The 14,295-nt window shown below is 40.6% G+C and overlaps 1 protein-coding gene across 5 annotated transcripts in view; it reads left to right on the forward strand.

Moving 5' to 3' along the window:
* CDH7 (cadherin 7) overlaps nt 1-14,295 on the forward strand; it is a 390,069-nt gene that overhangs the window by 348,523 nt on the left and 27,251 nt on the right. For all 5 annotated transcript variants that reach the window (XM_033934193.1, XM_033934192.1, XM_033934194.1 and 2 more), the window contains 2 exons: nt 1,552-1,669; nt 12,037-12,288. In XM_033934193.1, the coding sequence (XP_033790084.1) occupies nt 1,552-1,669; nt 12,037-12,288 (370 nt within the window). The remainder of the gene's footprint in view (nt 1-1,551; nt 1,670-12,036; nt 12,289-14,295) is intronic.

The raw sequence follows: 14,295 nt of genomic DNA on the forward strand, positions 1-14,295 counted from the left end.
ACCTGAACTCATACCACTTCAATAGCCTTCAGGCCTGAAGGTAGCTTATATGTTCAAGTACAGAGGACTTTTTCAGTTTTGGCTCACACACACACGCACACAGAGTTAAAGTGGGATTTAAACCTGAGCCCTCTGGTTTAAAGTCCACTGTACTTACCACTAGGCTACTCCTTTGGCGTACCTCCTGCTCTGTTAAGAATGCTTATAACACCTGAAGCTGTCATAGAGCCTGGTATTCCCTTTCAAGGGGAGAGGGAGGGTAATAGCAATCCCTAGGGGATTAAGAAAATATCATACTTTAATCCCTTCAGTTGCTGATTGCTCAATCAGAGTACTTTTTTTAACCCTAGCCATGATTTAAATAGATCTACCTAAGGATGTCCATCTCTTTAGACTTGGGCATTTCCTTCCCTTTCGTAATTGCTGTTGGGTGTTCTAATTTTGAGCCCTCTTTTGTCCTACTAATCTAATCTAATCTAATCTAATTTCCATCTTATATACCGGATCATTCCAGCAAGGATTTAAAAGAGTATAATAGAAAATAATGAAGGTAATAGAGAAATTTTCAACAAATTAGATCAGTCCTCAGTTAAGAATCTCTGAAAGAGATACGTTTTCAGATTTTTCCTAAAAAGTGATAGAGATAATGACATTCTGATAATCGAGGGAAGATTGTTCCAAACTTTTACCAAGGAATAGGATAAGGAATGTGAGAATTTACCTAGTGTTTTAATCCCTTTAACAGAAGGGAAGAGCAATTTAAATGTTTGTGTATTCCTGGTAGTGTGAAACTGAAGAGAGTTAAATGATAGTGGTAATAAAGGCGAAAAAATTCCATGTAAAATTTTAAAAATTACATTGGCACATTGAATTTGCCAGTAAACATGCTTACACCAACCCTTCTCCCCCCCCCCCCCCCAATACTATTTGGCTAAATCCTGCCTTTGCAGAATTGGGATTTGAATGTTTCATGCACATGAATGTCTGTTTTGGCATTTTGGGACGCCCATATGCTTAAAAAATAAGTGCCATATTTGTTTTATGGGTTTTTTTTTTCAAATTTACATTAATAGTAATATTAAAACACTAGCACTTGATTAACCCACCCCCCTCTCTTTTATAAAACTGTATCACATTTTTTAGCGCTGGTTGTGGTGGTAACAGCTCCGACGCTCATAGAATTCCTATGAACATCAGAGTTGTTACCGCCATGGCCGGTGCTAAAAAACACACTACATATTTTTTTTTTAAAAGAGGGGGGTGTTGTACAATTCTAGAAAGCATTTATTCCCCCCATTATAAAGCCTTGGTAGCTGCTACCGTGTGGCAAATGCTCCGACGCCCATTAAATCCCTGTGGACGTTGGAGCGATTATTGCAGCAGCAGCCGCTACCACCGCTGTGTAAAAAGAGCCTTTAACTTGAAACTTATCATTTACAAACAAAACATTGAAATTACATTTCTCTAGTACATGAGTATAAATTCCAAATTTGAAATACTTTATGACAGCAATATGTATAATACCTTGTGCCATACTGTCCCTTTGTTTAGGTAATCCAGAAAATAAGTGCAATTGACAGAGATGAACCATCCACTGGGCATCGCTTTTCATTTAGTTTGCCAGTTGAAGGTGCAAATAATCTCAACTTTACACTGCAAGACAACAAAGGTTAGAAAAATAAAAGTTCAACTAAGAATTGAAATGCAAATCAGAAAGCTGTAATGTTTTGCTAAATTACACTAAACGTAAAATTTTTCTCAGCAAAATGAATTGTATTATTGAAAATAAAGGGGAAAAAACTAGAATACTTGAGGACTTGTTCAAAGCATTTGTGATCCACTCAGTGAAAAGGTGTAAAAAAAATTGGGGTTACAAATAACAGAGATAAAGGCTATAAAAGTTTGGAGGAGTAAGTTTGGGTGACTTTCATTTACTATAAAGTCAATAGAAAGGAGCTACGAAGGGGTGTTGAAAATTTCTCAACCCAATGGTTAGCATTTAATTTTGTTTCTGCAAATTGGCACTTAACTAAATAAGATAACATTCTTTTCAGCTACAGTGGTAAAGTAACGCTGAGAATTTAGAAACTTGGTTGGCTGGGCTGAGCATTTTTCAGCACCCCTTCGTATGCAATTTTTTTATTAGTGCCTATAGAGCAGGGGTGTCAAAGTCGGTCCTCGAGGGCCGGAATCCAGTCGGGTTTTCAGGATTTCCCCAATGAATATGCATGATATCTGTTTGCATGCACTGCTTTCAATACATATTCATTGGGGGAAATCCTGAAAATCCGACTGGATTCCGGCCCTCGAGGACCGACTTTGACACCTGTGCTATAGAGATAGATGTTTCAAGTTTGGTATTTTTCAAATGTGTTTTTTAAAATATATATATTTTTTATTGATTAATGTATTTTTTATTTTTCTAAAGATGTAATTGGTCTATATTAAAGGCTGAAATTTTGTAAGATTATCCAGTTGATATCCCTCTATATGGTGGGCTAAATAAGGTCCTCTTTTAGTAAGCTACAGTAGAGGTTTCTACCATGCTCCGGAGTGCTAAATACTCTGACGCTGCTCCAATGTTCATAGGAATTCAATGAACGTCAGAGCAGCAATGGAGCATATAGTGATCCTGGCCACAGTCGAAATTTCTACCATGGATTAGTAAAAGGGGATGGGGTGGGGGTGGTTGTGTAAATCACATATTCACTTTTGGTACCTTTACGCTCAGTGGATCACATTTTAGTATGTTATTTGATTTTTTTAAATGTTAATTGCTTTAACTTTTTTTTATTATTACTGACTTTCTATACCGCTTTTAATTGTACAAGCAGAGAAAAGCAATGCATAAACTAAAATGCACATTTTAAGAAACGAACTACAATGTTGTGATAGGACAGGATTACAAAGCTGTTAGACTTTTTTATCACTGGCCTGGGTGGTATTAGCTCCAATGCTCATAGGATTCCTATGAGCATTGGAGCTAATACCTCTGCAGCCAGTGATAAAAAGCCTAATGTGGCTTCGTAAAAGGGGGGAGGGGGTTAGATTAACACACAACAAGGTTTGGGAGTATGCCTGATCTCAGAAGCTAAGCAGGTTCAGGCCTGGTTAGTACTTGGATGGGAATTATAGGGAAAGGGAGAGACAGAAACAGAGGAGGAACATGGGTTGACAGCAGACAGCTGTCATACAAGCACCACATGTGAGAAAGCCTGCTTAAACAGCCAGGTCTTGATAGCCATTTTCAAGTTTCTGAGAATAACTAGCAGAAGCGCATTCCAGTAAGCTGACCACATAAAGAAAAACATACACTGACGAGTAGATTCCATTTGAGCGAAACATGGCGAGGGGAGCACTGGTTTGTGATCATTTACGGAATGGAGCATACACAATTGAGTGTTGGCGATGGTTAATGACTGAAGATATACCAGCATATGAAACCAGAAAGCTTTGAAAGTTAGGAGAAGAATCTTGAATTTAATCAGTGAACCAAAATATACACATCACCAGAACATATACCCCCAAAATATATAAAATTTATGTTACCTTTTTTCTTAGACACCCTTGTAAATGTGTAATTCATTATAAAACTCAGAAGTTTGTTTTCTTTGAACCTCTCCAACTGACGACCTTCCTGTCCCTATCCCGCTTGGAGAAGGAGAGTGCTTAATAGAATATAATGTCCTTACTCTTTGATAGCTAATGATTTCTTAGAGGTTATTTTTCTTAGGTTAGAACTCGCATTTGAATCACAGTTTGGATCTGTTTGAGGACTTGAGAAGATTTATGTTATTATTATTGCTTATTCTAGTTCTGATGTGATAAGTTAACTTTATTCATCATGAATCCTCATCCTGTGCAAGTTTATCTTGATTGTATAAATTGAAAACTTATAAATAAAAAATAAAATAAAATCTATGTTAAAATTTACAAATGATGTCCATGATAGCAAACTATAAATCTCCATGACAGAATTATCCTGAAGAGGTGCTGAGTGAAGATCTGCTAAGGGGAAGAAAAACTCCATTTTGAAATACCTTACCTACTGGCATTCAAACTAGGGAACAGGCGCAACTACTTCTGCAACCACAGTATGGCTGGGAAACATCGTGTCACCAAAGCTGTTGCTCAGGTTAAAGCTTCTGTCTCTGTGCAGACAGAAAATGTTACCCAAGCAGAGGGATTGGTTCCATGTGCAAGCTGTCTTCAGCTTGAATCCCATATGAATAAAGTAAAAAACATGAGAAGGGAGAAGCATCTGTGAGAATGAGAGATACATTGATGAAATGCTTCATGAGGCATCAAAGATTTCCAGCAGTGGGGAAGAAGAGACTGTGCTGAAGGAGAACTGCTGGATTCAGATTATGGGAACCTCCAGGATCGATACTGTAACTCCACCTGCACTTGAACTGAAGAACCAGTATGAAGCCCTGGAAATGGAGGAGATGAGAGCATCCCAGGAAGGGGAAGGACAAAAGCTCATAATCCCCAAAGTCTCTGGATCCATGACCACTTGGAAGCATAAGATAGTGGTGGTTGGTAATTCCCTTCTGAGAGAGTAAAACAGTGTCCATCTGCCTATCAAGCATGATATCCTGGTAGGTAAGTTGTCTTCCTGGTGCCAAAATATAAGATGTTATGGACAGCTTGCCAAGACTCATCAAGCCTAATGACTATTATCCGATGCTGCTCATCCATGTTGGCACAAATGATACTGCTAGGTACCCCTTTGAATGTATCAAAATGTCTTTGTGGATCTGAGAGAGACGATGAAACAATCAGGTGTGCAGGTGATATACTCGTTGATCCTCCAGTCAAGGGTATAGAAGCTCACATCCTGGAGATGGATGTATGGCTGCATGGATGGTGTCGTCAAGAGCGTTTTGGCTTCCTGGATTTTCCAAGGACTGCTGAACAGGGATGGTGTGCAACTATCAAAGAAGGGAAAAAGTGTCTTCAGCAGCAGACTGGCTAACTTACTGAAAAGGGCTTTAAACTAGAATGAATGGGTCACGGTGATCAAAGCCCCCTGGTGAGTATAAGCCCTCGGATAAGTGAATCACTAAATACCTCTACATAAATGGGGAAAGGGGGCAATGTCTGGAAAGCTGTATATGCTAACGCTCAAAGTATAGGAAACAAGGTTCTGGATCCAGAGACTGTCATGGAAGAGGCTGGGAGTTGAATTTAGTAGCAATCACAGAGATGTGGTTCAAAGAGAACAATGACTGGGATATATTTATTATCTTTACAAGAAAGTCAGGAGAGGAAGAAAAGGATGGGGATTGGTGTTATATGTTAAAGATCATATTAAAGCAACATAATTGCAGGATCCACAGGGTAAAGAAGACCCTGTTGACCAATATGGAAAGAAGGAATGGAAAATGAATTTGCATCAGTGAACTATAGGCCTCCTTCACAGACAGAAGTGGACAAAGATTTAATAGTAGACGTTTGTTATATAGCTGTAAAAGGGGAAGTATTAATAATAGGTGATTTTAACATGCCACATGTTGAGGAAGGACCTACAGAAGCTTGAAGTATAATCTGAAATTTGGTGGCTAAGATTTAATGCTAAGAAATGCAAGGTCATATATTAAGGTTACAAAATATAAGATGATACAATTTAGGGGTACAGTTTAGATGATACTATTTAGAAGTGAAGAACTTTTGTGCATGAAAGAAGAATGGGACTTGAATGTGATTATATGTGATGATCTTAAGATGGCCAACCAGGTTGAAAAGGTGATGGTGAAAGCTAGAAGAATGCTAGGGTGTATTGTGAGAGGTATGGCCAGTAGGAAAAAGGAAGTATTGATGCCCCTGTATATAACCCTGGTGAGGCCTTATTTAGAATATGATGAACAGTTCTGGAGACCACATCTTCCAAAATAAATAAATAGGATGAAGTTGATCCAAGGGAAGGCTACTAAAATGATTGTTGGTCTTCATCATAAGATGTACAGGAATAGACTTAAAGATCTCAATATGTATATCTTGGAGGAACTGCGGGAGAGGGGAGATATGACAGAAATGTTTAAATACTTATAAATCACAATCCTATTGGGCACTCAATAATATCAATCCTCTCAAAGATTTTTCAAAATATTGTTTAAATTGATATCATGCCTTATGAAGCAATTTAAAATTTTTTTTTGAAAAGACACAAGGGGAATCTCAGAATGCCACTTGTCCGCTGTCAATTCCTGCAGTACAGTGTGGCAGCACTTGTCACTGGCTCACCCAAATGTGTCCTCTATTCTATTCTAATCTCTTTTTTTGTATTTGAGAAATTTCTATCAATAATAATTAATTCACTTCTTCATACTGTTTCTAATTTTTCATACTGTTTCTGTGCTCATTAATAAATAAATAAATATTCTAATAACATCTTCAAAATCATTTCCAGGATATCAATTCATTGAATTTTTATCTATTCCTTATGTTTTCTTAGTCATTTCATTCATTTCGATAAATTGTCATTCTTTCTAATTCATTTTCAATAAGTATACTGAATATTTCTTATCCCCTAGATAACTTAGCTTGTTAGTACAAGCTACTTCATTCATATGTGTTCTTCACAGTGCAACATAACAGACTTCATAATAGTTTCATGTTACTTTTTAGAAACACCACTGGTTCTTCCTACTTCTGCAGTCTGGTGGTTTTAAAAGCGCCTAAACTACACCTAACTTTAAATTCAGTTTATAGAATAGTGCTAAATATTTTTGTACTGCACTGAATTTTTGGGTATCATATATAGAATGTTCCCCACAGTGTGTACTGTTCATGTATTACTGAAAAGCAGGATACACTCTTTACAAAGCATATCCACTATTTACAAAAACATTACTAAGAAACAGTGAAAATTCCTAAGGACAACTGCAAACAACTGAAGTGTACATTTTGGGGTTGCATGCCCCTAACGCTTATATCCTTTATAATCCTATATAATAAAACGCTAGCCGCGCATGCGCACTCAGACCTGCGTGATCTGTAATCCCTGATCTGTGATCCGTTTGTCCGTGGTCACAGTGCGTATGCGGCGGCCAGATCAGGAAAGCACAGCACAGCCGGCGACTCCCCCCTCCCGCCCTCACTCACTCACTCACAGCCAAAACCACCACCTCCTCCTTCTCGCCGGATAACCCACCTTTAAATGGAGAGAAAAGCGCTGCACCGCGCTAACGCTGGCTTTGCTGTTTTCTGTCCACTGCGGCCCGCCCTCTCTGACTACTTCCTGTTTCCGCTAGGGTTGGCCGCAGTGGATAGAAGACGCCGAAGCCAGCGGCTGTAGCCGTCGATATTCGTTCCTCCAGCGGGTGGGGGGGGGGTCTGGGAGGAGAGGGATCACGGCCACTCAGCGCCCCCACCGAGGAGCCCAGCAACTTTCCACTGCCCGGGACCCGAGTCATTTGCCGCCCCTCCCCCCTTCCCTGCTCTTCCGCGGGCCCGACTGGCGATTTAAGCAGCGTGTACAGCAGTCTTCACACATTGCTTCGGGCCCTTCTACTGCCCTGATTTGCTCTGCCGCGTCTCTGATGATGTCATCAGGGATGGGCCACAGTAAATCAGGGCAGTAGAAGGACCCGAAGCAGCGTGTGAAGACTGCTGAACACGCTGCTTGAATCGCCATGTGTAGTCGGGCCTGCGGGAAGGGAAGGGAAAGGGGGGGGTAGAGGAAACGCTAATGCTGCTGCACAGGGAACTGGTGTGGGGGGAGGGAAATGGAAGGGGGAAGGAATGCTGCTTTGGACAGACCAACAGAGGGACCGACAGAGGGACAGACAGAGGGAGGAAGGGAGACAGAAAGAAAAGAAGAAAGACACAGGGGCAGGTGCACAGGGAACTGGTGTGGGGGGAGGGAAATGGAGGGGGAGGGAATGCTGCTTTGAACAGACAGACAATGGGAGGAAGGGAGACAGAAAGAAAAGAAGAAAGACACAGGGGCAGGGAGATACACAGAAAGACAGACAGACAAAGGGGGCCAGGGACAGAGACAAACAGAAAGAAAGACAGCGGGAGTCGCATCAGGAGGGGTGCGGGATGCGGCAGAGGGAACTTTTCCAATGGGTGCAACTGGGCGGCTGTTGGGAACCTCTGATCAGGGACAGAGCAAGGTAAGTGTATCATAGGCATAAGAAGGAGGAGGGGGGGAGAAAAAGGAAGGGATGCCTACTGCTGGACAGGGGGAGAAGGAAAGAGGTGCTGATGGACAGGGTGTGTGTGAATAAAAAGGAACGGAGGCCTAATGTTGGACAGGGGGAGAAGGAAAGAGGTGCTGCTGGACAGGGGGGAGGTAAAACAAAGGGAGAAGGGCTGCTGCTGCATAAGGAGAGCAGTGAAGGGGTGGTGGTGGACACAGGGGAGGTAAAAGGAAGGGGGAATGGACAGGGGGAGCAGGCAAGGGGTGGTGATGGACAGCCAAGGAAAAAGAAAGACAGAAAGAAAGAAAGCGGCTAAGGAGAGAGAGAGAAAGAAATAAAGAGAGACACACACACATATATTCTAGCACCCGTTAATGTAACGGGCTATAAGACTAGTTTTAAAAAGATACTTCAAATTAGTCAACTCAAGAGTTTAGGCACAGTGAATTGCCTAAGACATCTCTAAGATAAAACATGATACTACATATTGTTATGGGGAAAAATGTTTCTCTGTGATGTGTGACTTGATGAGCACAAAGGAGGTATTTATTCCTTCCTCACTGGCGCTCTGGTATTCTTCAGAGCCTGGCAATAACTGATACTAGAATAATTTTTAAATAACAGCAGAAAAATATTACAGGCCACTGAAGTGAGAACTACTCAGATAATATCCACACAATAGAAAACTTTGTAAAGATATTCTCAACATTGGAACATGGAACGTACAAAGCATGAACCAAGGAAAAACTAGAAATTATTAAAGATTAAATGAAAAAAAAAAAAGATTCGATAGAGATCAGTAAACTCAAATGGACACAACAGGGCCATTTTCAATCAAACAAGCATTGGATCTGCTACGCTGGTCATGAAACATAGAAGAAAAACGGTTTGGCATTCATCTTCAACAATAAGCTTTCAAAGACAGTGATAAAGTATAATGTTAGCACTGTCTACAGGGAAAGCTGATCAATGTCACCTTGATCCAAGTATATGCTCCAACGACAGATGCAGAAGATAATGTAGAATTATTCTACTAAAAACTTCAAAATGAAATACATTAAGCACCAAAGCAAGATCTACTGATCATTATGGGGGACTTCATTGCAAAGGTAGGAAGTACACCTGAAGATGCAGTGGTTAGAAAGCATGTCAGATAACTTAGTATTATTTTGTAAAGCAAACCAACTGTCAATCATGAATACACATTTCCAACATCACAAGCATCGCCAGTACACATGGACCTATCCAAATGGCATGTATCAAAATCAAATTGACAACATCTGCATAGGACAAAGATGGATGGAGGAAGGGGGGTTGTCTGGCCAGCTGTAGATTCTGCTACTGCTTCAGGAGCTGGAAGGAGGAAGGAAGGATTGTAAGTCAGGAGAGCAGAAACAATTGTAGAGTCAGGAATGCAGAGACAATTATTTTTTGCCAGCAATTTTTTTTCCAGTTACTTGAGAGTGCTGGTTGAATGAGTGCTGGTTAAATAAGATTCTACTGAGTTTATAACAAAAACCTTTCAGCAGAGTACCTTGCTCTTCACTGGTATTTTAACTTCACAAAGCCGCTGTTTTTCATAAGTTGAAAAAAACGGAAGTGATACCAGGAAATTTCAAATCTGACAAATGACGCAAGAAAAACTATAATGCCAAATTAATGCTAAAAAAAACCCCCAACACTCTGCCTCACGATTGAAGCCTAGTGGGGTAACAGTCTGTCACAACAAAATCCACTGCTGTTCATTTTTGCATAGCAAAGCCGGCAAGTTTCCTCCACGCTGTAACCTCGTGGCTTCCAATACCTTAATCTTCAATGCAGACAGGCTGTGCACGTTCTCATTCCAATGCTGTATCAGTGGGGCCAAAATATCACCCCAACGGATCTTGATACAGTGCTCCACTATTCTTGTTCTACTCCAGCAATGTTACAATCCATGCTGGTTCAAAACTTGCACTCCCGCCACAACTGAGGAGAGATAAATGTTGCAGTTATTGCATGACTGCATGTAGAACAAACACAGTTTGAACTTAAATGTTAAAGTTAAACATTAGTTTAGAGTCGCCATATTTATAATGTATAATATATATTTTTAAATCTCGCCCTTTCTTACTTCTTTCTGTTCTGCAAAATGTAAAAAAACAAAAAAATTCTCTTGATAAACACAATAGAAAAAAAATGACTATTCTCATAATTTTTCTTCAGTTTTTTTAAAGTAGGTTTTATTTTCTGATTCACTGTCAGCACTCTTTGCTTTTGTTCTCTCTCCATTCAGGCACATCATGCTGATTATGAACTAAGGAAATTCACTTAGAGCTAAATATATTAATTAGAGGGCAATCATCTCTCACAGTAATTTGTATCTATGGATTTCCTGCCATTAGGAAGAGACTGTAGTTTAAACTGTTTTAGGCCAAAAGCAAAATAGAAGAGGCTACAAATCTAATTGCTGTGTAAATCTTGTTGATTTTCTCTATTTATGGAATTTTGTAAAAATCAAAAGACATGCTAGTGAAGAACTGAACATTTTCCATATATTGTGTTAAAGTAGTCTGAGATATAAAGAATTAATATAATAAAGATGGCTGGTGTGAGTACTCCATCCCTTCCCTATACCCAATAAAATACAGAGACAATATTGTATTACAAGTGCACCACAGCTCTGTTATTAGAGAAAAATTGGCACTTAAGAGCAAAGGCCATTTATAAAATAAAGGTTCGAATTGATTTCTGCACCCAACTCTGGGTGTTACACCAGCTGTAACCTGGTGTAAATCCTGGTATGCAGATTGGATAAAGATCTCCATATTCTACAGCATTGCACCCAAAGTTTTGGAATACCCCAGACCTATGTCACTTTGATGGCTACTCCCCCTTTTGAACATAAGAATAGCCTTACTGGGTCAGACCAATGGTCCATCAAGCCCAGAAGCCCATTCTCATGGTGGCCAATTCAGGTTACTAGTACCTGGCCAAAACCCAAAGAGTAGCAACATTCCATGCTACCGATCCAGGGCAATCAAAGGCTTTCCTCAGGTCTTAATAACAGACTATGGACATTTCCTCCAGGAATTTATCCAAAACTTTCTTAAAACAAGCTACGCTATCCACTTTTACCACAACCTCTGGCAACGCATTCCAGAGCTTAACTATTCTCTGAGTGAAAAAATATTTCCTCCTATTGGTTTTAAACTTGAAACTTTGCACCCAGAAGCAGACAGGGCAAGAGCAGAGGGAGAGAATTCCCATCCCATCCCTTATACCCCTGATGATTTTTGAAGAAATTGAGGGTAAGGGAAAGGCTGGTTTGGTATAATGGGAAAGGGTTTTCTGTAGGGTTGGAGTTATATTATGGCTTTGAGTTCTGGTAGGATTTGTGGGGGGGGGGGGGGGAATTGGACCAGGTGGGGGATCTGTTTGGGAGAATCAGATCAAAGGGGCTTTCTTTGTGGGGTCAAAGTAGGCTGTAGGGTTGTGCTTGAGGGGGATTCTATCAGGAGAGAGATGGTGGCGACAGTTTTTGACTGGGTAGGGGGATCAGACCAGGGGGTATAAGCCATCTTGGAAGTAGTTTTGTCTTTGGCTGGCACCATGTTACATGCCATGCCAGACAGTGCTAGAGCACCCACACTATAAGCCATTGTATCTTTCATGTTGCCCGTGCCTTACCTGTGTAGTAGATTCAGGGTAGAAGCTAGGCAATGGCTTTCTACTTACCATGCACTATATTTTGCACCTAATCTACTGTAAGTGCAACAATTTAATGCATTTTAGTAAAAGGTCACTTAAGTTATTTTAGAGACTTTTCAGAGGTTCTTAATCCAGCCTTAAAGTTATGGAATGATTTGTACACCCATTTTATTCGAGTCTCTGTTTTTACTTATAGATAACACAGCATCAATACTAACCAGAAGAAATGGGTTTCGGCGACAGGATCAGTCTGTCTTCTACTTACCAATTCTCATTGTGGACAGTGGTTTTCCTTCCCTTAGCAGTACCAATACATTGACCGTTCGAGTGTGTGACTGTGATGCAGATGGTATAGCCCAAACATGTAATGCAGAGGCATATATTTTACCTGCAGGACTTAGCACCGGAGCCCTTATAGCGATATTGGCATGTATCCTGACATTACTTGGTAAGTTTTTAAGGTTAAGGTTTATTAAGTTATATTATGCCCATACCTAAGCGCTACTTTGATTGTTTTCACTAACTTTATTTATGAAAACATCTCTAATATTTCACTGACAACAGAAGCTCTTTTCTAAATTGTAGTAGGTCAGTGCAGTGACATAGCCAGGCCCAGTATTTTGGATGGGTCCAGAGTTATAGTTACCAGATTTTACAGAAGTAAAATCTGGACCCGTGGCCATGTCCTAAGGCCCGCCCAGTTCTACCCGGCCCTACCCCATTCCACCCAAGTCACACCCCCCATTACACCCCTGCTCTGCCCCCCTGCCCAGCCCTCCTCAACCTGTTCACATGTTTGGAGCAGCACCGGGAGGGCAACTGCGCATGTGCAACTGTGACACAATGATGTCACACGCATGTGTGTGACATTACCGTGTTGCATTCACACATGAGCAGATGCCCTCCCAACCTCGCTCCTAGCTGTGAGACTTTTGAAAAGCCATCCGGATGCCCGGACATGTCCTCTAAAAAGAGAACAATTAAATCCGGATGTCTGGTAACTCTATCCAGAGTTAACTCGGATGGGCCTTTCCACACTCACCCTCCTCCTGAAGACATTTTAGTAAAAAATACCATTTTTTTTCACCTATCCTGCATCCAACATATCTCCCATTTCTCCTACGCGGCTTCCCAGCATCTGCTCTCCTGTCTCTGAAACCCATCCATCCCCAATGTATTTTGCAGGCCTCTCCAGTGCCTGCAGTGATTCATTTTTGCTATTTGTGCCAGCCCTGCAGGCTTCTCTCTGCAGGAAGTCATGTTAGCAAGAGCAGGATGTGATAAAAGAAAGCCTGCAAGGCTGGCATAGACAACCAAAATGAATTGCAGGCGCCGGGGAGGCCTGCAAAGTACACCAGAGGGGGACAATGTTCAGAGACAGTAAGGCAGATGCGAGGAAGCAGTGCCACTGTTAGGTTGCAATAATCAATTATTAGGGAAATAATCAATTAACATAGCATACTAATAAAATCAAAAAGAAAGGCTCTATCCCAGGGTGGACAACGAGGGCCGGAATCCAGTCAGGTTTTCAGGATTTCCCCAAGGAATATGAATGAAATCTATTTGCATGCACTGCCTCCCATTGTATGCAAATGGATCTCATCCAATATGAATGAGATCTATTTGCATGCACTGCCTCCCATTGTATGCAAATGGATCTCATCCATATTCATTAGGGAAATCCTAAAAACCCGACTGAATTCTGACCCTCGTTGTCCACCCCGGCTCTATCCTCTATACTTCCCTCAAACGCCAAAATACAGTAACTATTGAGAATGTAAATAGGAAAAAAGTCTAAAAAAATAATTTATTTGAATAAATTCCCATGATGTAATTTTAGACATCTAGTACTGTGCTCTGAATTAATATATCTTCCATCTATCAAGAGATACTTTGTTTTGGAGTTTTGCAAAAGGCTTGAAAAAGCACCCAAATTGCTCATTATTGCAAATTAATGGTCCGGATTAAGCTAATTAAAAAATTAAGGTAGATGTCTAGATTGGCTAGGCACGCTGATTGAGGTGCCTAACCTTTGGTGATGCTTATATAATCTGGGCCTTATTCTATAAATTGCACCTAGCGGCACCTATATTTTAGGCACCGCTCGGCACAGTTGTCAATTAATCACTGTGCTCCATTTATAGAATCACACCTAGAAGCGCCTAAACAGACTTAGGCATAGCTAGGCATCCTAAAGGTAGGCTCCACTCCATTAAACCAGGCTTTCACTGGCCTAATTTACTCGCACCTACATCAGATGTCAACTCAACCATGCCTATTCTTTGCCCTTAACCATGCCTACTTTTTCAGATAGGCGTTGGTAGGCGTCCTCCATTTAGGAATCACTAGGCATCCTAAGAGTTCAGCATCAAACTCTTAAATTGTTTAATTAATATTTTACTTTGATTGGCTGAAAACTACGCAGTCAATTGTCATGCTGATTAAGCCAATTAAA

Source organism: Geotrypetes seraphini, chromosome 2 (assembly GCF_902459505.1).
Source record: "Geotrypetes seraphini chromosome 2, aGeoSer1.1, whole genome shotgun sequence".
Classification (NCBI taxonomy): Eukaryota; Metazoa; Chordata; class Amphibia; order Gymnophiona; family Dermophiidae; genus Geotrypetes; species Geotrypetes seraphini.